This window comes from Callospermophilus lateralis, chromosome 1 (assembly GCF_048772815.1).
Source record: "Callospermophilus lateralis isolate mCalLat2 chromosome 1, mCalLat2.hap1, whole genome shotgun sequence".
NCBI lineage: Eukaryota > Metazoa > Chordata > Mammalia > Rodentia > Sciuridae > Callospermophilus > Callospermophilus lateralis.
Genome location: NC_135305.1, coordinates 137,733,878 through 137,758,567, shown reverse-complemented (window position 1 = coordinate 137,758,567; position 24,690 = coordinate 137,733,878). Strand labels below are relative to the sequence as shown.

The window sequence follows — 24,690 nt, the reverse complement described above, 5'->3', positions numbered from 1 at the left end:
AACCAGAGAATTCCAAGTGGCGACAGTTGTCAAGCACTAAGCAGACCAGAGTGGCCAGGGTCAAGTGAGAAGGGCCATGTGCTGGTGGATCTTCTAGAAAAAAGGGATGATGCCAGTGGTGTCAGTGGAATCAACAGGGAGCAGCCTGTGTTCTAGAGGATCTGTGTCTCAGTTTCCCCTTCACACTGTGGTGCTGAGCTCTGCCCTGTGCAGGGAATCTCTCATGCAAACAGTGAAGGTCAACATGAGCCATGTGCATAGGGGAGTGCCCTCTGGCTGGGGAAAACATTCATGTTTTTTTGTTTCCTCTACTGTGTGAGTTCTAGTGAGGCTGTGTGCTTCTCTAAAGCTCTAGCTAGGCTCACCCAAAGCATCTGCACCCTCCTTCTTCACCCCTCAAGTGACTTCTATGTTCTGCCCTGGGCCCAGCCTCAGATTAAGCAAGTACATGGCCCCAGGGCATGCCATGCAGTACCTAGTCCTTACAAGGCTGAATGGGACCTTTTTCCTGGTGCTACTTCACACATTTTCTGTATTAAAACAAAACAAACAAACAAGCCAAAAAACAAACAAACAAAAACTGTGCCTTTGATTCAATTCCCTCTCCTGCTTGTTGTATTACTTCAAACCTGATGGGCTCATAAGACGAAGTCTGGACACTCGGTGGCTCTTTGTTAATGGCTGCGGGGTCTGTATGGAAAACCGCAGAACCAAAGGTATTCTGCTAAAAGCAGCCCATACGGGGTAGTGGTTTAGGTTTTAATAACAGTAATTAAATTATATTATTTTTTAAAATATTTTTTTAGTTGTAGATGGGCACAATACCTTTTTAAAATTTATTTTTATGTGGTGCTGAGGATCAAACCCAGTGCCTCATATATGCCAGGTGAGTGCTCTACCGCTGAGCCACAACCTCAGCCCTATATTCTTAATTATAAGGAAAGATGGCATTGTTGACATCTTTTATCAGCTTTTAATTATACAAGTCCACACTTAATCCCCACTTCCTGTAGCATCCACCCCCATTCCCCTGCTTTGGGCCAGCCCAGTACTTTCCCTGCAGCATAGACCCCTACTGGGGAAGGATTGGGGTGCATCACCCCATTGCACTGATTGTGATATGGACAGGTTTTTTCCTTGTGCTTATTTTGTTTTGCTTTGTTTTTGCCATGCTGGGGATTGAACTGAGGACTTTGTGCATGATAGGCAAGCACTCACATTTCAACAGTTCTAAAGTTGGGAGACAATTAAAGGGTGAGGGTCTCAGTCTAACTAGAAAAGTCTTGGTCACACATGAAATGATGGCACAATGATAGCTGATCGATGCCAGAATGAGGAAAATGGCCACCTTTTCAGGCACAAATTTATGTTCCCTGGCTGAGGAGGGAGCAGCTCTAGGGCAGCATTGCATCCTGGGAGATCTTCTAGCAATTGGGTCTCCCAAGTGCCCATGACCTTCTGAGACATGGCTTCTCACGTCATTTCTTGGGACCTTCTCCCTGTGCAAACCCAGTCTTCCCTGTCTACTTTTCACTCCTCTTTCCCATTCTACCCTCAATTCATTTCAACATTCCCACTCCCATTTCTAAACCTACCTTTTATTCACATGGGTTTTTCTAGATCTTTCCCCAATAGTTTCTCTTGTAATATTGTCATACAGTGGAGTGGTAATGATAGCCAGAGCTCCCCAAGACCACCTGGCTGCAAGGGGCCACAGCTTGAATTTTTCACCATCAGTCAGTACATCCCCCAGGGCACATCAGGGATCTACATTTCAGTGCTAGGTCTCCAAAGCTACTGCCCCCTTCCCCCACCAGTTCTCCTTAGTGATAAGGGACAGCCTGGTAGACTTGGGGACACAGGACCTTTTCCTTGTTGTCCCCGAGAGCTTCCCCTTTCTGGCCAGCTCCTGCTAGGTCTACAGGTGAGGCTGGGGCTGTGCCTGCAGAAGCCTAGACAGCCCAGAGTGGCAGGCAGTGTCATTGTAGGTTTGCAGATTCAGAGCTGTGCGAGCTGTTGGACCGAAGCAAAATAGCAAAATATGAAAGCAGCCACTTCCATGCAAATGGTCACCCTTCTGATGACAATGAGTAAAGACTTAAGGGATGAAGACAAATGAGCAGCTTCACCGAGATGCAGCTGACCATTCAGAAAGCTTTAGAAAGTGCTGCCTCCTGGGATAACTTATAGGGGCTGAGCCTTGAGAAGGAGAGGCTGCCCCAGGTGAAGGGCTCAGGGCTTTACCTCAGCATTTGGGACACAGCCTGGAGGGAGGCAGAGGTGGGGGACAGAGCCGCAGAGGTCACAGAGGCAGAGTGGGGAACAAGCAGGTCATACTCTGTGGCAGAGTCACAAGGTGGACACTAACACATACATCCCAAGACACCATCACCCAGCTGAAAAGGAACTCATTTCAAATAGGACTGCCACTGGCATTTCCCTAGCATCCAATGGAGGCATTTCATAGTGGTCCCTTCTGTTCAGCTGGGTGGTCCTCCTTGTCTCTAATGGTCATGCCCTCCATCCATCTGAGCAGCCAATCTGTGTGGAGTAGCATTTAAAAGCAGGGCCCAGGACCATTATCAGGACCTACTTCAGGAGAGCTGGACACCTAGATCACAGCCCAGGAAGTTTATTGCAGGGCTGGGCCTCTATTTTCCAGCCACCACCTGCTCTCTTGAATCTCAAGACTACTCACAGAGCCTCCAGACTTCCAGGAACGCTTAGGAGGATGCTGCCAGGAAAGGTCTTGGGGTTGGCCAGGACACCAAGAGCCATTGTAGCCTCTTTGCTCAGGCAGTGAGACTGATCTGCTTCTTAAATTCCACCTACCTCCTCTGCCTTCAGCAGCTGTTTCCTTTGATTTCAGGTGTTTCTCAGACACATGTCTCACATGTCTCATCTTCAATAAGAATTTAAATATCTGGAAGACAGAGATCCTATCACATGATTTCTCCTGAATAAAAATACCTGGATAAGATACCATCTTACACCCATTAAGATGGTTACTTTTTTTTTTTTTTTCCAATATAAAGGATGTGGAGATACTGAAATTCTTATGCACTATTGTTGGGAATGTAAAACAGTGTAGCCACTGTGGTCCCTCAAAAAATTAAAAATAGAATTATCATATGATCCAGCAAGGCCACTGCTGGGTGTATACCCCGAACAATTGAAAGCAGGGACTTAAATAGAAGTGCACACACCCATGTTCATAGCAGCATTATTCACGATAACAAACAGATAGAGCAACTCAAGTGTTCATCAACAGATGAAAAAGCAAAATAAGCAAACTGGGGTCTAGTGACACAATGGACTCTTACAAATCTTAAAAAGGAAGAAAATGCTGACAAATGCTACAACACAGATGAACTTGACATTATACTCAGTGAAATAATCTAGTTATAAAAGGACAAATACTATATAACTTCACATATATGAGGCACCTAGAGTAGGTGAGTCTGTAGAGACAGCAAGTAGAATGGTGTGTGCCAGGGGCTAGGGAAAGGGAAGAATGGAACTGCTTAATGGTTATCTTGCAAAGTTTCGGTTTTGCAAGACAACAAATTCTGGAGATTGATGGTGGTGACTGCTGCATGACAGTGTAAATTTACTCAGTGACACTTAAAAAGGATTAAAATGTCAAATTTGACACTTGGGTTCATCTTGAATTGACCAATCCTTCCCTGTCTCTAAACTAGGTTTTTATTTTTATTATTTATTTATTTATTTATTTTTTGAGAGAGAGAGAGATTTTTTAATATTTATTTTTTAGTTTTCGGCACACACAACATCTTTGTTTGTATGTGGTGCTGAGGATCGAACCCAGGCCACATGCATGCCAGGTGAGCGCACTACCGCTTGAGCCACATCCCCAGCCCCAGGTTTTTATTGTTAGTTATTTTTTTTTTTTAGTTTGCTTGTTTTTCAGTATGGAGACTGAACCTAGGACCTTGCATATGCTAGGCAAGTGCTCTATCCTGAGTTACATCACCAACTCCTTAGCCAGTACTTTTTAACAGGAGACAAATCTCCCAGAGGCATTTGGCAAACCCTAGAGACAGCTATGGTTGTCATTTAAGTTGGGGTTTCTCCTGGTATCTGGTAGGTTGAGCCAGAGATACAGAGAGGCCCCCTCACAAAGAGTCATTAAGCAAGGAGTCACAGGGCCACAGTGGAGAGGCCTGTGTGGACCTTCCCAGAGAGCTACCCATGCTATGGACAAGCCAATAGCTCAGTACTAAATATTCTGATCCCAGGAGCCCCCCCAAGTCTCACTTGGCACATAGCTGCTGCTCCCTATAGGAGTTACTTCTTTTTCTGGATCAAGGGTGCTTTGGGGTGATCTCTGCAGGTCTCCCCCTGTCCACGTAGAACTAGACTTGCCAATGAAGTCACCAGGCCTGGACTTGGGAGTCCAGTGTCAAAGGGAGGATGGTTGCAATGGGATAGTGTCAAGGGGTTAAGAAGGCTGATAGCCCTAAAGGGGGCAGAGGACTATTAGTGCCATCCCCTGGAGATGACATCTCCAAGTACCCCTGACCTTGGCAAGTCCTGCTGGTTCCAGAGGAGAAGGTGTAGATGGGGCAGGTGTGGATGGAGGTTAGTTAGCACCAACCATGATGTTGGCACCTCTGAGATCATCTGCAAAGCCCAGTGTCTTCCCCAGAATGGCAGAGCTCCCAGACAGAGCTCCTTGATACTTGTGGCCTGGCCGTGTGCCTCCGCTCTGAAACTGTCTGTCCCCTCTTTTCCATAGTGCAGTACTCTAAAGTTTAGTTATGGACTGAATCTTTAGGAGGAGGACAACAAAGCCACTTAGTTGCTCAGGAAGGATCCAGCCTGCCCTTGCTCAGGCAAAGGTGTAGAGCCATGGGTGACCAAAGTCAAATCATGGTCATGTCACACAATGCCAGATGGCGAGACACACAACTTATGCTCTGAAAAGCTTAAGTTCCATAAGTTCCATAGGGAGGGAGAGATAACTTCCTCAGGATGGCTAGACTTCCTGGGGGTGTAGAGACAAAGGGGCTCAGCAGAATCAAGATCAGGGAAGGGGTGGGTAAAGGGGACCTCTGTCTTCTCTAGAGCCCAGCCTGCCACCCAGCTCAGGCATCAGGTATCACACACCTGAGGTTCACTGGAGGAGAGGGCAGCTGCTTCTCAGGGGCATCACAGCAGGTGATGAAGTTGGTCAGGCAAGTCTTGGAGCATAGAGGCAGAGACATGTGCTCAAGGTCCATGGCAGCCTCTGCCCAAATCGGGACACAACCCAGGTGTGCCTCAGCAGGTGGGTGGTGAACACAGGTCCCTGGAACACAACCCGGCAATGAAAAGGAAGGAACTGCTGAGGCAGGCGACCTGCAGGTGTCTCCATGCATTGTATTGAGTAAAAGAAGCCAGACCCTGGAGGCACCACACTGTGGGACAAGGGCAAAGCCACAGAGACGAAAGACAAGCCAGTGCCAAGGGCTTCAGGCATGTGAAGGGCCAACCACAGCAGGATGAGAGAATTGTACCAGGTAATGGAACTTTCATCAAAAACTTCTCAAAATTCACAAAACCCTATGCCAAAAATGGGTGAATTTTATTGAATGAAAGTTCTCTCATATATGAAGAATGACTTGCTGGGCCCTTAACTCTCTTCCTCTCGTTTGACCCCATCCTGGTGTGTCTCCTTTTCCTTCTCCTTTTTTGCTTTGGTTTGAATATGGTTTGTTACCTTTGAAACTTATGATGAAATTTGATTGACTTTAAGAGGTGATTAGATCACTAAGAGGGACTAATGCCTTTTTCTCAGGAGTGGGTTGATTTGCTTACATTCCCGCTTGTTGTTCTTCTTCTTCTTCTTCTTCTTCTTCTTCTTCTTCTTCTTCTTCTTCTTCTTTGTGTGTGGGGGGTCCTTCTGCTTTTTAAAAAATATCTTTTTAGTTGTAGATGGACACAATACCTTTATTTTATTTGTTTATTTTTATGTGGTGCTGAGGATCGAACCCAGTGCCTTATGCATGCTAGGCAAGCACTCTACCACTGAGTCACAACTCCAGCCCCTGTCCTCCTGCTTTTAACCATGATTTGAGAAGCATAAGGCCCTCACCAGATGTGGCTGCCCAATCTTGGACTTGCCAGCCTCCAGAAATGTGAGCCAAAATAAACCTCTCTCTCTCTTTTTTTAAAATAAATTACAACAAAATGGATTAAGACATCTCCATCCTCCACCTTCTTGGCTGCTTTAGCTGAACTTCACAGTGTGCTTTGGGATTTGTCTTCATTTCTTTTGCAGCACTGGAAATTTCGATCCTCACACATGCTAGGCAAGTGCTCTACCACTAAGCTACATCCTGGACCCAGAATTTTTATTCTAAACTAAAGAATAAAGTTGCTCAGGAAGGATCCAGCCTGCCCTTGCTCAGGAAAATAGCATGTTTCTGTTCCTTTTTTTCTAAAAAAGTAGGTAAGGGACTTTAATTTCCTAATCCAACTTATTTCCTTTGGGTCATTGATTATTGTTGCTGAGGCTGGGCCTGGTTTGGCTGCTGGAATGGACATCAAATTCCTGTGGACAGTCCTTCTTTGGGTAGATCAAGTCTTACCTGGCCCTTCCATGTAGTTCAGACATATGACATTCATCTTGTCTCATCTACTAAAAGAGACATAAATTGCACAGAGAACTTCTGTCTACTATTATTAGATGGAGATGACTCCATGTTCAGGATGGGAAAGTAAAAATTCAGAGCTGTCCCAGGAACATACCTCCTGGATAAGTGAGGCTTCTGAGGGATGAAAGTGACCATGTGAACCTGGGACTCCCTGGCCTCCTAAGTGATGAACCTTCGATGTTCTGGAGACTGGGAAAAGTGATAAGAAGGACATGAGGGGGCTGGGGATGTGGCTCAAGCCATAGCGCGCTCGCCTGGCATGCATGCGGCCCAGGTTCGATCCACAGCACCACATACAAACAAAGATGTTGTGTCCGCCGAAAACTAAAAAATAAATATTAAGAAATTCTCTCTCTCTCTCTCTTTCTTTAAAAAAAAAAAAAAAGAAGGACATGAGGTTGAGGTATGATTACCAGCAAGAGCTTTGTCTAATGCTGAAGGTACATGTTTTCCCTTCATTTTGGTTTATATTTGAAATTTTCAAAACTAAAAAGAAAGCATTTCAATAAATGCTCAAGATTCATAAATTATGTTGTATAATAAACAATTCTCTATATACTCACACCCTAATTCAGCCAAGAATTCAAATGAAAATATTATGGATATAATAGAGTAAATGTCTGCTGATACTTCTTTTTTACTTGTCTCCCCGCCACCACTTAAACATTGATTGAAAAATTGTTAAAAAACCACTAGTGGGGGCTGGGGTTGTGGCTCAGTGGTAGAGCACTTGCCTAGCATGTGTGAGGCACTGGGTTTGATTCTCAGCACCACATATGAGTAAATGAATAAAATAAAGGTCCATCAACAACTAAAAAAATATTTTAAAAAAATCACTAGTGGCTGGGTGCAGTGGCATATTCCTATAATCCCAGCTAGTCAGGAGGCGGATGCAGGAGGATTGCAAATTTGAGACCAACCTGGGCAACTTGCCAAGACCACATCTCAAAATAAAATAGAAAGGGAGGTGTAGCTCAATGGTAGAGTCCTTGTCTACTGCTTTTCTTTTTTTTTTTTTTAGTTGAACATGGACATAATACCTTTGTTTTACTACCTTATTTATTTTATTTGGTGCTGAGGATCAAACCCAGTGCCTCATGTGTGCAAGGCAAGCTCTAACACAATGTCACAACCCCAGCCCCCTTGCCTAGTATATTACTCAGCATTTTTGTCATTGTGACCAAAAGACCTGACAAGAACAACATAGAGGAGGGAAGTTTATTTACGGGTTATGGTTTGAGGTCTCAATCCATAGATGACTATTCTATTGCTCTGGACCAGAGATGAGGCAGAACATCATGGTGAAAAGGCATGGCAGAGAAAAGCAACTCAACACATAGCAGTCAGATACCAGGGACTAAATATATACCCTAAAGGCACACCCCCAGTGATCCATCTCCTCTAGCCACACCCATTAATCCCTATCAATGGATTAATGCACTGATTGGGTTAAGGCTCTCATAGCCCAATCATTTAATTTCTCTGAAATTCCCTGCATTTTCTCCCACATGGGATTTTGGGCAATACCTCCTATCTAAACCATAATACCTAATATGTTTAAGGCCCTGGACTCAATCCCCAGCACAAAAACAAAACAAAACAAAAACCTCATAAATATTAAATGAAAACTACAAGATTAATGTATTTAAACTGAAAATATCCTGAAAGACACATACAGTTTGAGAATGATTCACTAAAATTTGTTCCAAGAGTACCACACTACGTTTTTATGTTCTCTCCTTATTTTTTCTTATTATTTCTTAGATGTGTTCTCAGGACACTGCCAGGGGTTGGCATTCTGATCAATCCTAGAGTAAGAACATCTGCCTAGTCAAATACTATCTTTCCATGAGGAATGACAGTATGCACTTTTTCCCCAAAAATCTTTTGAAGTAAAATACATGTAATGTAAAATTTACCATTCCATTCATTTCAAAGTATACAGTTCAGTGAAATTAAACACATTCATTATGTGGTGCAACCATCATCATCATCCATCTTCAAAACACTTTTCATCTTCTAAAACCAAAACTGTGATCTCATTAAACAATAATTCCCTGTTCCTGCTCCCCAGTCCCTGCAAACCACCAATCTACTCTCCATGCATTTGACAGCTCCTATAAGTAGAGTCATACATACTTGGTGATAAGTTATTTCACTGAACATTAGATCCTCAGATTTTATCCATGTTGTAGCGTATGTCATGATTTCCTTCCTTTTTAAGGCTGAATAATATTTTATTGTTCTCAGACACACAACATTTTGTTTATTTATTTGTAGTTGGAAAATTGGGCTGCTGTGACTTCTTGGTTATTGTGATTAATGATACTATGAACATGGATGTAAAAATATTTCATTGTGACCCTGCTTGCAACAATATGGGGTATATATCTAGAAGTGACATTGCTGAATTATGTCATTCTATTTTTAATTTTTTGAGCCCCACCATCATCCTTCTTCTCCTTCTCCTTCTCCTTCTTCTCCTCCTCCTCCTCCTCCTTCTCCTTATTTATTTTGGGATGTGTGGTATACTGGGGATCAAACCCAGAGGTGCTCTACCACAGAATTATCTATATCCTCAGCCCCTTTTAAATTTTATCTTGAGACACAGACTTACAAAATTGCTGAGGTTGGCTTAGAACTTGCACTCCTCTTTCTTTAGCTTCTTGAGCTGCTGGGATTATAGGCTTACACCACATCACCTGGCTTATTTTCTGCTTTTTTTTTTTCTTTTGATAGTAACCATCCTAATGGGTATAACACAGTAGTATCTTATTGTAGTTTGAATTTGCATTTTCTTAGTGACTAGTGATGTGCTTTTTTGGTTATTCCTATATCTTCTCTGGAAACATGTCTAATTCAAGTCCTTTGCCCATTTTAATTGATTCATTGTTGAGTTTTAGGAATTCTTACACACACACACACACACATTGTCTCCCCCTCCACCACCATATATCCCTTATCAGATACCTGAGTTGCAACTATTTCCTACAACTCTATGGATTGCTTTTCTTTCTTTCCTTTTTTTTTTTTTTTTTTTTTTTTTTTTTTTTTTTTTACTGTTGATAGTATCTATTGATGCACATACTTTTTAAATTTTCAAGAAGTACAATTTGTCTGTTTTGTAGCCTGTGACCTTTGGTATTACAGCCAAAAAATCATCGTTGAATCCATTGTCATGAAGTTTTACATTTAGGTCTTTGATTTATTTTGAGGTAATTAAACAAAAGATTTTTGTACATATTTTTTATTGTTGATGGATGTTTATTTTTTTAAAGCATTTAAAAAATTTGTTTTAGTTGTAGATGGACACAATAACCTTTTATTTTATTTTTATGTGGTGAGGATCGAACCCAGTTCCTCACACATCAGGCAAGAGCTCTACCAAAACCCCAGCCCTTGAGTTAATTTTTATATATGATATCATGTAAGAATCTGGCTCACTCTTTTGCATATGGTTTTTCAGTTGTTCCAGCACCATTTGTTGAAAAGACTGTCCTTTTCCCATTGAATAGTCTTGCCATCCTTTTAAAAAATCATTTGACAATATATGTGAAGGCTCATTTTGGGTTTTGTATTTTATTTCATTGGATTATATGTCTATCTTATGCTAGTACTACTCTGATTATTGTAGGTTTGTAATAAATTTTGAAATCAGGAGGTATGGGCCTTCCAGATTTGTTCTTTTTCAAGATTCTTTTGAATGTTGGGGAGTCCTTTGAGATTCCAAATGAATTTGAGAGTGAACTTTTCTGTTTTTATAAAAGATCATTGGGATTTTTAAAATAAAGATTGCAGTGAATCTGTAGATTGTTTTGGGTAGTATTGATGTTTCAACAATATTAAGTTTTCTAATCCATGAATGTGGATATATTTCTGTTTATGTCTTTATTTTCTTTCTTTCTTCTTCTTCTTTTTTTTTTTTTGTGGTACCAGAGATTGAACCCAGAGTTGCTTTAACACTGAGCTACACCCTTAGCTCTTTTAATTTTACTTTATTTTTTAGTTTTTAGGTGGACATAATATCTTTATTTTATTTTTATGTGGTGCTGAGAATCGAACCCAGTGCCTCAAGCATGCTAAGCGAGCACGCCACCACTTGAACCACATCCCCAGTGCCCCCTAGCTCTCTTTACAAATTTTTTATTTTGATACAGGGTCTTGCCAAGTTGTACAGATTATCTTCAAATTTTCAATCCTCCTGTCTCACCCTCCCAAGTAACTGGGATTACAGGCATGTGCCACCATGACTGGCTATGTCTTTAAATTCTTTCAGCAATGTTTTGTAGTTTTTTATTTTTAAAATATTTTTATTAGTTATTGATGAACTTTTATTATTTATTTAATTGCTTATATGTGGTGCTGAGAATTGAACCCAGTGCCTCACACATGCTAGGCAAGCGTTCTACCACTGAGTCACAACCCCAGCCCTGTTTTATAGTTTTTTTTTTTTAAAGAGAGAGTGAGAGAGAGAGAGAGAAAGAGAGAGAGAGAGAGAGAGAGAGAGAGAATGAGAATTTTTAATATTTATTTTTTAGTTATCGGCGGATACAACATCTTTGTTTGTATGTGGTGCTGAGGATCGAACCCGGGCCGCACGCATGCCAGGCGAGCGCGCTACCGCTTGAGCCACATCCCCAGCCCCTGTTTCATAGTTTTTAAAGTATGAATTTTTCACCACCTTTGTTACATTCACTCCTAAGTACTTTATTCTTTTTAAATTTTTTTTAATTGTCTAATGGACTTTATTTATTTATATGTGGTGCTGAGACTTGAACCCAGGGCCTCACACATGCTAGGCAAGCACTCTACCTCCAAGCCACAACCCCAGCCCAGTCCTTTATTCTTTTTGATGCTTGAGTCTCTTTTTATAACAAAATTTCTTGTTATGAAACTTATTTTTTTTGGGGGGGGTACTGGGGATTGAACACAGGGGTGCTTTCCCACAAAGCTACATCCCCAGTTCTTTTTATTTTTTGACAGAGCTCACTAAATTGCCAGGGCTGCCCTTGAACTTGCAATCTTCTTACCTCAGCCTCCCAAGTAGCTGGGATTACAAGCATGTACCACCGTGCTGGGCTTATGTTGAGGAACTCATTACTATAGCTCATTTTTCATATTTACTTTCAGTTTCTGACACTTTGGCATCTCTTCCTGAGATGTGCAATTCTTTGGGTTCATGTGCATGAGATATCTCAATTCATATGGAAATACTGCCCTGATATGTTAGGATGATAAACCTTCCTTTCTTCTTTTTTTTTTTTTTTTTGGTACTGGGGATTGAATCCAAGGGTGCTTAACCACTGAGCAACATCCCCAGCCCTTTTTATTTTTATAAATTTTGAGACAGGGTTTCACTAAGTTGCTGAGGACTTGCTAAGTTGCTGAGGCTGGCTTTTTTTTTGTTTGTTATTTGATTGAACGCAGGGGCACTCAATCTCTGAGCCACATCCCAAGTCCTATTTTACATTGTATTTAGAGACAGGGTCTCACTGAGTTACTTAGCACCTTGCTTTTGCTGAAGCTAACTTTGAATTTATAATCCTCCTGCCTCAGTTCCCCTAGGTGCTGGGATTACAGGTGTGCACACCACCACTCCCAGCTCCTTTCATTTAAACACATCTAAGCAGAGCTGAGTGATGGCCACAGTGATTACTGCCTGTGTATGTATGGCCACGCAAGCCTGGAGTGGGCATACAGCTGGACCCTCCCATCTTCTGATGGTGTGTAAAATCATTCATATAGATCCTAGCTCATTCCCCCGTTTCTGGAGTCTCAGTGCTCACTTTTTCTGGTTACATAAAGAGAACCAAGGATGAGCCTTAGTTTTTTTTTTTTGTTTGTTTGTTTTGTTTTTGTTTTTTTTTAATTTGGTGTTTTTAGTCATAGATGGACACAATGTGTTATTTTTTAAAGTGTATCTTTTAAAAATATTTTTAGTTGTAGATAGACACAATACCTTTATTTTATTTATTTTTATGTGGTGCTGGGGCCTCATGCATGCTTGGCAAGCACTCTACCATTGAGCCACAACCCCAGTCCCAATACCTTGTTTTTATTTGGTGCTGAGGATAGAACCCAGTGCCTCACACATGCTAGGCAAGCACTTTACGACTCACTGAGCCACAACCCCAGCTTGAGCTTCAGTTTTTAAAGTCTGAAAACATTTAGACCTTCCTCCAAGATTTGAGGTCTATTTTCCTTCCGGATTCCAGGTCTGGTCATAGAAGGTTCTGGGCACTATCCAGCTTGCTGGCTTTGCTCTTAGAGCCCACTTGTAAGGAGTTTTACTCCCCTGAGACCACCCCTTTGAGAGGACACACAAAGGTCCTGTTAATGGTCCCCCAAAAGCCCAGCCTTTTGGTGGCCCCTACCTAAGTGCCTGGCACATGAGTGCAGAAGCCTTAGTGGAAGTAGATATGCCAGCTCTGGCTGCCACCATGTGGAACAGAGACAAACCACATAGTTAGAGCCCCTCCTGAATTCCTGACTACAGCCTTCAGATGCACAGAATGGCTGCATTACATTGCAAAGTTTTTGGTGTCATATTAATGTAGTCACAGATAACTACAACAGAATGAAACCAAATGACCCAATTTCTCAATATTATGCATCTATAAAATACAATATAAGCATCTCTCAGTCATACTTGTCCTATGTAAATATCCCAGTGTCTTTCTTCTATACCATTTTTTTCTGTTTGAGTGACAGTGAGAATTCCTGGCCTGTCAGTTTCATCTGTCTTCACAGTCTACAGTGAAGTCATGGCTTGATGTGCTAGCCATCTTGGCCTCATGAAGGAGGAGGCCCTTGGAGCTCCAGTGCTGCTCTGACATATTTGTGGCAGCAACCAAGTTCCCCCATGTTTACCCATCACATGGAATCTCCCCCCTCCCTCGTGGTAGCCAGGATCAAACTCAGGGCTTTATACATACTAGGTATGTGCTCTACCCCTGAGATACATCCCTAGGCCAGCAGCTATCTTTTAAGATAGGGGCCAACACATGTCTCTGTGAAGGGTCAGGTGATAAATGTTTGTGGCTCTGAAGGCCCCATGATCTCTGATGCTGAAATGCAAGGACAGCTGTGGACAGCACACAGGGTGTACTTTACTGACATGTATAGAGCAGGCAGCAGTGGATGGATGCACTGTTGATCTTAGTGTTCCCCCCTCCCCTGGCCAGCAGGGATGGAATGTGAAAACAGCCCATTTAAAGGCCATGAGGAACTGCCACTCATTTATTTGTTTTTTGGCACACCCATGGCCATGTCCTACTTCTTCTTGGTCCACAGTTTTATTCCTTATTTGCTCTTTGTTGCAGAACCTTAGAATCTTTATTGTAGAGCTAGCCAGTCTCAGCCTGGTGGACAATCTGCCCTGCTCAGCAGCAGGTAACTGGCCCTTCTCATCTGTGCCTCTTGCAGGGAAGCAGTTGCTTCCCTGCTGCCTGGCTCCTTCACAGGGGCCCACTAAGAACCAGCACTGGGGATGGGGACTGAGCTGCAGCTCACAGACCCTGGTAAGCTAACAGTGAGAGGGAAATCTCAGAAGGGCCTCACCTGCTGAGTTTCCCAAGAGGACCTTCATTCCTAAGGTAGATGTGGAAACCACTCACAGGAAGGGCATTCTGGAAAACCTGGTATGAAGAGGTGAGTCCAGGTAGAGCCTGGAGCAGCCGCTTCTTCCCAGAGCTGTGGAGCTGGTGGGGCTCATGGCTTGGCTGGATAGTTTGCCTGCACAGGGCACAAGTGCACAGCAAGTTCAGCTTTAATGTTGTCATCAGTGCAAGCTTGTTTTCTGCCATGCTAGGTTTCCACATGAAGTTATAGCTAGTTGAGAATCAAGCATTTCTAAAGAACCCCCTGAAGGGATATTTTCTCTTTGTGCAAACAGTCCTTTTGTGCAGAGGGAATTCTGCAGCTTCTTGGCAGACACAGATGGGAAACACCTGAGCGAACATCACTGCCTGAGGAGTGTGGAGACACGCACCTCACGCCAGCATAGCAAGTCCTAGGCTGTGGTGGTGGCTTCCCTGGACACATTGCTTTGGGAGTCCTTCCTTGGATAATTTCATGGTGTCAACTTACTCCTTAGCATCCAGGTGTTGAGCCCAGGCCATCTGTAAGGTCACCTGTGGCAAAATGCAGGGTCTGGAGTACCTATTCCCAGAGTTCATGATTAGGATCCTGTCTGGGACACTTGGGGGTGGGTAGAAGAAAGCATTCCCAGGGCCATTTGTCAGAGAGGGACAGCATAATACTGGATAAGTGTTGCCCACCTGCTGGGTGGATAATGACTGCATCCATGGGGCTGAATGAGTGGCACATGGTAGCATTGAATATTAAGGTAGGAGGCCCTTGGCACTGGTAGCAGATTCCTCTAGAGGTAGAACCTTACCAGGTAGACATCAAGTCCTTGGTGCCCCTGTCTGGAGCTGCACACCTTCTTCTGTTCCTATGAGGTGCCCTACCCTATACCAGAGGTGGGAGCTGGGGATGTTGGATCTCTCTTAGAGCTCATCAGCTCTGCAGCCTATCTGAACCCCACCTGGGGCACCCAAGTCACTGAACAGACTATCCCAAGACCACTCCTGCTTACTGTGAAGATACACTACTATTCACAGTGTACTGATGAGAGGGGCCTAGGGTTCTGGGTCAACACCACGGAGCTGTGAGCTCTATCCTACAGCCACAGGATCTGGGTTTGAATAGGAGAGGAGCCCAGGCTGCTGTCACCCTGACTGCAGCCTTGTGAGGCCCTGAGGAGAGGATGACCACACCACTGTGTTCCTGACCCACAGAAACTCTTCCAATAAGAACATTATGGAGCACACCTGTAATCCCAGCAGCTTGGGAGGCCGAGGCAGGATGATTGTGAGTTCAAAGCCAGCCTCAGCAATGGCAAGTGAATGCTAAGCAACTCAGTGAGACCTGGCACTAAATAAAATACAAAATAGGGTTGGGGATATGGCTCAGTGGTCAAGTGCCCCTGAATTCAATCCCAGGTACAAAAAAAAAAAAAAAAGGTAGAATACACCAATCAGACTCAGCACAGAACACAAGAAATGTCTATTGCTACTTCTAAACACCAGTTTTCTTTGGTTGTGAGTGGCCTCCCCACTATATCAAAGAATGTTATGGAAGAACATTTGGAGAGGCAGATAAATGAAATTTGTGCCTCTCTCAGTTGACAGGCTGGATGCACTGGGAAATGTCTTGCTGCATGAGTGAGGCTGGGGTCCAACATACTGCCTTCAGGAGCCACCATCCCCAGGCTCATCCCAGGGACACTGCATGGAACTCCAGGTGTCACCTGTGAATCACATTTTCTTTTCTGTTTGCTTAGAAGATAATGCTGATCCACAGTTTTGAATCCTCATGGTTTAGCCATTATGGTTGGTGCAATATTAAAATGATATGAAGGAAATAAGCACTTAAGTTCAAGTCCTAAAGAAGGTTGCTTGGTTAGCAGCTGAAATAGTCAGAAAAGGCATTTCAATATGGAAAGAAAATCATGGAGCTATATTTGCAAAGCTACCTGGATCCTGCAGACCATGTATGCAGAGTATTCAGAAAAGTTGCTGGGCCCTAGGAATGTTTTCCCGGAGCACCACTTTTGTGGGCACATGGGTACGTAGTCCTCAGAGAGCAGAAGGGCTCACACCTGTCAGCAGATGTGTACTGACTGCCACCTCCAGGTATGATGGGGAAAAGAAATAGGTGGCCTGCCCAAGTCCTGTTGTGTAGTCTATCTATATGAGATGGATGACTACCACTAGCCTCTTGACTTCTCAGGAAGGCCTTACTGACTGATACAGGGAATAGCAGCACCTCTAAGGAAAATAGGCTATTTTTATTGTGATAAATTGGTAACTGGAGAAAATCCACTCTGTGGCATTGGACAGGAGGATATCTGGGCACCAGAACATTACACACATGGCTCAAGTCCATGACCAGAGATAAGAACCTGAAGGCATCTCTCCTGCCTAGCAGACTGGGCTTCCACTTTTCAGGCTGTTTCCTTTAAACAGATCAGTCAAATACTTGCCTATAAACTTAAAGCAACTCACGTACTCTTGCCCTATATATACTACTAGTTGTGCTCTTTTTGCCTGACTCTCCATTCCTGTTTTGTATGATCTGGGGATGAAGGACTGTCCTCTTGACTCATTGCACTTTCCTTGCCCAGGAGGATCTGAAAGTAATAATTCAGGGTGTGTGTGTGTGTGCGTGTGTGTGTGTGCGCGCGCGCGTGCGCGTGCGGGGAATCAAACCTAGGCAAGCGGTCTACCATTGAGCTACATCCTCAGCCTGAACTTGTTTCCTATCATGGTGAATACTGAATTTGAACCTTACATCAGAAGTACCAGGGGCTGGGGCTGTGGTTGTGGCTCAGTTTTAGAGCGCTTGCCTAGAATGCGTGAGGCACTGGGTTCGATTCTCAGCACCACATAAAAATAAAATAAAGGTTATTGTGTCTACCTACAACTGAAAACAAATATTAAAAAAAAAAAAGTACCAGGGGCTATCTTGGGCTGGGTTTCCTCTGGGGATGCTAGGGCAAGGGGAAGGGAGGGACCCAAAATTAGGTTCCCAGTGCCAGAGCAATGGTCATCAGGTAGGACATAAACTGGACAAACATCAGTCAAGACTCTTGGACTCCAGTGCTCTCACAGAGTTGGTTTCACTGCTATTCCAGGCAGCTCAGCTGAGCAAGCAGAAATCCTGGGCCACCAGCTTTCCACACCACCAGCTATAGTGCTTTGGAGGACATGAATCTGCTTGAAGGGTGGAACACAGCCTGCCTTATCCAGCCATACAAAGTTCATGGCTGGTATGCAAGAACAGGACCATATGAAGCATACAAGGTTGAGGGCCTGTTCGCTAACTTTGTCCCTGCACATCAAGATTTAGCCACAAGGCCACTTGATGACAAAATGTTGTAATTTTAGGAAACATTGAAAATGATTATGCCAACATATGAAATTAGAATCTTTTATTGTCAAACACTATGGTTTGTATACATAATTTTTTTTACTTCAAATATTTGTTGATTATAGCAATTTTCTGTCATGAAATGATTTTCTAAAAACATAAAAATAAAAATATATGAAATGTAAAAAAAAAAAGATTTAGCCACAAGGGCTAGGGCTGTAGCTCAGTGGTAGGGCACTTGCCCATCATATGTGAGGCCCTGGGTTCGATCCTCAGCACCACTAAAGATAAATAAATAAAATAAAGTCAGTCAGTCTCTCTGTCTGTCTATCTATCTATCTATCTATAGTTTCAGCCATAAGACATGATCAGCTAACTGCTCAACATTGCATAGTTCTGGCCCAGGCTCCTAGTCAGCAGCCTATTTTACCCTGCTTGTGCCCTTAAGCAGGGCATGTGGGGGTGTGGCTCCATGGTAGGGTACTTGCCTAGCATGCATGAGACAAAAAAAAAAAAAAAAAAAAAGCAAGAGCCAGGGACCAGATGCCAGGTATGTGTCTCCGCCAATACCACCTTTTTACCATCTTTTGTCTCCAGGTGAGATATTGGCAGTCCATGAGCAGCAGCTCTCCTTAGACATTTTGTAAGAGAACATTTCTGCATTTAGCAGATTTCCCATTGACTCACAGCATTCTTGTCCTTTGTCTGGAACACATGCCTCATGGCTGTTGGCCCTAGTCCCCCCTCCCCCCCACAACTGGGGAGTGAACTTAGGATTCTATCACTGAGGTATATCCTCAGCCCCAGCTCTATTCTATTTCTGTGATTACTGTGATAATGCCAAAGACAATGGGGACATAAATGGGGGTAGGGTGGGGTGGTAGAGGCCCCACCCATGGGGCTTAGTGCCTGGACCAGAGGTTCTCAAGAATGTTGGTACTGTATACCCAGGGACCTCAGGGTCAAAAATGAGGCAGGGCAGATGCTGCCTCAGGGGCTTTTGGAGGCCTGGGAGTAGTGCAGGTAAGGCTACAGGAGGGTGACCATTTTGTGAGGCCTGACCCCCTCTCCTGCTGTCACCTCATCCTTCCAGGGCCATTCTTTCTAGAGTACCCACAGAAGATGAGGATGACAAGAATGGGCCATTAGGCACTGTGTTCATGGCTTTGTTTCAGGGAGGACAAAGCTGTTGGACAGAGCTATTTGCCATTTGGCATCAGCAAGAACCATGCCTATCATGAGGCCACAGGTGCCAGGTATTTGGGAGGTCAACAGAGATATTGTCATATGGACAATGTGGTTCATGAAAGAAATAGCAAGCCTCATAAAGACAGTGAGAACTCCATGCTCTTTGGACCATAGCTGATGATCCTCAAAGGCCTTTGAGCATCAGTTTTCACATGACTGGGTCAAGGCTGGAGTGAGAGGCCCACCTTCGGTCTTTTGAGTATTTCAAGAAGGGAGTGCCCAGGTCATGTGCGTTGGTACAGTGACCAAATGCTGATGCGCTGGTCCTTGGATCCCGCAGCCAACAAGCCATCAGCAGCAAAGGCCACACAGTGGACAGAAGCACTGTGGAAGGCCAACACAGCCAGTGGTTTCATTGTTCTCCAGTGAAATAAGCGGATGCGATGGTCCCAACCTGCAGTAGCCAGGATCTTTTGATCTGGCCGGATCATGACATCAGCAATCCCAGGATTGGTGAGTTCATGAGTGTGGCACACCTGTAACAGAGAGGGTGGTGCGGAGAAACGTTAAGCTGTTCCTAAGCCTGTGTTAGACCTGACCATGAATATCCTGCTGTCCTATTCCATAACTGGAACCAGGAGATAGCCATGGGTTCCCTGACAGCTAAGTGCTTCCTGTGGCTGAGCTCCTCCTCCTTGTCTTCTTTCTCACAAATTCTTTGCTGTCTGCCAAACCCTTGGCCATGATGGGAGACTTCAGATATCCCTCAGGTTAGCCTGAAACCCTGCAGAGTTGCTTCTTCTCTGGACCTGCTCTGACTCCCACGCTCATCAGCAAGGAGCCCTTGGGTCAGTAGACAGGGAATTTCCAGCCCCAGCAGACAGCTCAACACAACTTGTCCTAGGATCCCTCATAATGGGGAATATACTGTACCCTAAGTAAGAGGCAACATTTCTAACTTGACTGCACCCATGAAGTCAGTATTTTTCCTGGCCACTACCTCAAAGCACAAGGGGAATAAGGAACACAAATTTTATCTTCAGAAACACTAAGAGTTAAGTCAAATACTGAAACATGGAAGGGGTTGGAGAGCTGACAAGAGTAGGAACCAACAGGGTGCAGATAGGGTCCTGTGGTTTCAATATGCTCCCCACCCCCAAAATTCATGTGTTGGAAAAATTAATCCTCAATTCTTATGATGATGGTATTTGGAGGTGGAACTCTTGGGAGTAAATAGGATTAGATGAGGATGGGGCGTTTGTGATGGTATTAGTGCTTTTATAAGAAAAAAAATTTTGAGCTAGCATACTTGCTCTGTCTCACCATGGGATGCCTTCTGCCATGGCATCATGAAGCAAGAAGGCCCTCACCCAATACTGGCACTATACTCTTGGATTTTCTAACTTCCAGAACTGTGGCTGCTGTTATTTATAAATTATCTAGTCTCAGGTATTTTAGTATAGCAACAAAAAATAGAGCAAGACACAGAATGAAGGAGACAACACCGGAGGTGGCAAGAAAAGCTGTACAGTAGTGCTGCTCACTGGGCTATGGGTGAAACCTAGTCTCTGGTTGGATCTGAGAAATGGGCAGGAGGGCACTGGGCAAAGCAAGGAATTACATAGGTTCTTTCTACCTGCATGAAGTTGTCAGAATATTGGTCTTCTCTAGAGGCCAAGTGCCCCCATGCTCAGTGCTAGGCAAATGGGACGCCTCCTGCTTAACCCCTCCCTGACATATACCTCCAGAAGTGAGTAAGGAATCAAAGCTGCCTTCATGGTCACAATATGCTGTGGTTTGAGTATATTTAAGTATGTGCTCACTAAAGGTTTCTGTGTTGCAAGTCTGGTCTTCAGTGTGGTGATGATGGTATGAAATCTTTAAGAGTTGGGGCCTAATGGAAGATCCTTAGCTCAGTTGGGGATGTGTCCTTGTAAGGAATTTTGGAACCCCAGCCTCTCTGGCTTCCTGCCGGCTGATGTAATCTATTCCTTTACACATGGTCCCATCCTGATATGATACCATCCACCACTGGGCCCTGCTGAGGACAAACCTTTGGGTCAACCAACCAAACTTGGACTTTGAACCTCCAGAACTTTAATTTAAATAAGCGTCTTTATAAAGTTGGCCTGCTTCAGGTATTTGGTCGTAACGAATGAAAAACTATTACACAGGGCTGGGGATGTGGCTCAAGCGGTAGCGTGCTCGCCTGGCATGCGTGCGGCCCGGGTTCGATCCTCAGCACCACACACAGACAAAGATGTTGTGTTCGCCAAAAACTAAATAAATAAATAAATTCTCTCTCTCTCTCTTAAAAAAAAATAAAAAAATAAAAACTATTACACAGCATTCTTGGTTATGTAGAACTGTACCATGCATTGCAAGGTATCTGGCATCTCTGTTCCCACACTTAATGACAAAGGCACTTTGCCAACACTGTGACACCTAATGATAGTGATTTTTTCCCACTAATTGATTCTCTGTGTGTGGCCTGGCCATGGGTACCAAGAAGTCTTTGTATTAGCCTTTTCTTCTTCTTCTTCTTCTTCTTCTTCTTTTTTTTAAGAGTTTATTTATTTATTTGAGAGAGAGAGAGAGAGAGAGAGAGAGAGAGAGAGAGAGAGAATTCTTTAATATTCATTTTCTAGTTTTCCGCGGACACAACATCTTTGTTTGTATGTGGTGCTGAGGATCGAACCCAGGCCGCACACATGCCAGGTGAGTGCGCTACCGCTTGAGCCACATCCCCAGCCCTTCTTCTTCTTCTTTATTTTATTTTTATGTGGTGCTGAGGATCGAACCCAGTGCCTCACGCACACTACCACTTGAGCCACATCCCCAGCCCTTTCGCCTTTTTTTTCTTAAGAGCCTCCTAATAGGGCCATATTATCTTCAGTTGGAAATCACCATTTCTACAAAGATAGCACAAAGAAAAAAGAGGAGAGAAACAGGAAAAACAAATGACAGGATTTATCAAAGGCTATGGAAAGGGTCACAAAGCAATTTAGCCATAAATTAACAAAATAAAACTTCATGAATTAAATTACCTCTACAAATTACTTCTAAAAAACAAGCAAAATACAGAGGAGCTTAGAAATGGCAGAGATCAAAAAATAAATGGAAGAAAAAACACAAAAGAAATGAAAGGGAAGCAGAAACAGGAGTAGACCCTGAAAAAAGACAGGAAGAACATGGAGGGCAGGAAGGATAAAAAGTGAGAAAAACTAGGAAAATAAAAAGTTCAAATGAATAGGAGAGAATACAGGAGGGTAATGAGAGATGGGACATTGGGACTCACTGATTTAGAAAAGCAATATTAATTTCATGAAATTGAAGTATTACAATTTAAGTCCAAAGAAAGATTATATAGCAATCAACATTAAGATATGCTCTAGCCAGGTGTGGTGGCACACGTCTTAATTCCAGTGGCTCAGGAGGCTGAAGCAGGAGGATCACAAGTTCAAAGCTAGTCTCAGCAACTTAGAAAGGCACTAAGCCACTCAGCGAGACCTTGTTTCTAAATAAAATATAAAGAAGGGCTGGGGATGTGGCTCAGTGGTTAAGTACCTCTAGGTTCAATCCCTGGTACCAAAAAAAGAAAAAAGAAAAGAAAGAAAGAAAAGATATGTTCTAGTAAAATACTAGATCTAATAGCTACTAAAGTCTTTTTGGTAGTCAGGTAAAAAGATTATGAAGATAAAGTGTAGGCTGTCCTCAGAATGTTCTATGGCTATATCTGTGCCAATAGTCAGTGGAGTGATGCTCACAGGGGGAGAAAGGAAGTGTGGTCCAAGAATTTTATATCCAGCCAAACTGTCACTCAACTCTTAAAAACAATAGATACACATTTTTGAACATGTAAGAACTCAAAAGAATATTGCTCCCATAAGCTCTTCTGGAAGAACAAGAAGATTAACTTCACTCTTATAAAAGATAACTGGAGGACTACAGCAAATGGTCTGGCAGACAGTGCTAAGTCTGCTTACCTGCAGGATTAAGTCTAAAACATGGGGATTATGGTTATAGAACTGGTTATGTAATAAACAGAAATATGGAAGGGGGTAATGAGAGGATGTGGGTTAAGTTCACTTGATTTGCTCATTGTTTGTCATATGCAGTCAAAGACATAATAGTCAACCTCCCACTTGAGAGATTATCTGACATTCCACCATAAATAATGAAAAAAAATCAGCATTATTTCCTTCTTTTCCACCTGACATGAACCACCTTATTTTCCTAGTATTTGCTATATATATTTACATAAGATAATAAAAATTCAAATATACTCAACAGTTTTATGGTCAGATTCCAAAGGTAAATGCAGATCTCTGCTATGTATGAGACTCCAAAGGAGTGACTGGCAGATATACAGGGAAAATGAAAACAAGAAAAATAGGGAGCCCATTTAGTAATAGAAAAAATTTAAATTTAGAGCCAAAGCACTAAGATCATCTATGACACTTAAACAATGATAAAAAGTACGATTCACAATGAAGAACTATGACTGGCAAATAAATAGGCTTATCCTTCATAAAGCAAGGACATAGAAAAGTGGTTATGATACAGTAACAGACTAGTCATCTCACTGTAAACAACCATGAAAGTGAACAAAACACACATGGTAACTGTTTACAGACAGACAACAGGCAGAGGAGGTCAGCTGATGAGCAAGCCTCAGTGTTCTTTGCCAAAGGACAATGTTCTGACCACAAATTCCAGGTAGAACACAGCAGTCATGTTAAGGTGGGTGGCAGAGATCAGAATTTGGGAAAGCTAGAGGGCTGAAATCTGAGGGAATGAGGTAGCAAAATGGGAGCTGGGTGTTTTGAGGGTGCCGTGGACTGTGGGGGTTCCTCACAAGTCCTTGAGTCCTTGTTCAAGGACCGGGCTATGTATGGTTCAATGCATACTATGTGGAACTTAACAGAGTGTGGCGGCTACAGGATTAAATGGGATTGGGACCAGCTGAGATGCCAGAATGTCCTCACTTCAGGAATAAGGATCCCACCTAGACATACTGTAACAATGCTAGAAACAAAGCCCTGTCTGAAGGAGAGGTAGGTTTGGGAGTTGAGTTCTATCACACTAAAGGAACTTGGGAATATCTTTTCCATAAACCTGCCCTAATAAAGCACAAAACCAAGCATACACAAGTTCAAGGTGAGCAACAATAACTGAAGAGCCTACTAGAAAAAAAGGCAAATATTCTTGAGAGCAAAAAACAGACTTTGGAGTCTCTATAATGTATTATTTATATCAGGCACACAAACAAAAAATTACTAGACATGCAAAGAAATATGAAATAAGACCCACAGTCAAGCTGGCTAGGGAGAACCAACCAGTTAACAGAAACTGATCCCCAAATGGTACAGATAGTGAACATAATAAAGACAGAAAGAAGCTATTTAAATTTTTTTTTTTTAGTTAAGGAAATTGCATTCAAATAATTACAAAAATTATCTGGGTGAGTTAGCAGATAGGAACTATTAGTAGAAGAATAGAAATTATATTAAAAAAGAGAAATAAAGAATTTAACATCTCAATAACTCAAATAAAATATTTATAGAACAATCAGCAGATTGGGAATTATTTGGAAATTATTTTCTATAAAGTTAGTGAACTACACAGCAGATCAATAGACATTATCCAATCTGAAGAAGAGAAAAGATAAAAGAAAATGAACAGACCTCGGGGACCAATGAGACAATGTCGAACTGTCTAATTTATTGAAGTCCCAGGAAGTTGAAAAAAAAGGAAAGGGTGGAGAAAAAATATTTAAAGAAATAATGGCCAGTAATTTACCAGTTTTAGAGAAAAACATCAATTTATAGGTCAAAAGCTCAGCAAAATAGTATCAGGATAAGAAAAAAAACCTACATAAAAGTAAATGATAAGTCAAATTACTGAA

At 42.8% G+C, this 24,690-nt stretch overlaps 1 protein-coding gene across 2 annotated transcripts in view; it reads right to left on the bottom strand.

Moving 5' to 3' along the window:
* Positions 1-17,640: 17,640 nt before the first annotated feature.
* The window catches only part of Gnb1l (G protein subunit beta 1 like), a 70,271-nt gene continuing 63,221 nt past the window's right edge, over positions 17,641-24,690 (bottom strand). For both annotated transcript variants that reach the window (XM_076858825.1, XM_076858736.1), the window contains one exon: positions 17,641-19,318. In XM_076858825.1, coding sequence (XP_076714940.1) covers positions 19,067-19,318 — 252 coding nt within the window. In that variant the 3' untranslated portion in view covers positions 17,641-19,066. The remainder of the gene's footprint in view (positions 19,319-24,690) is intronic.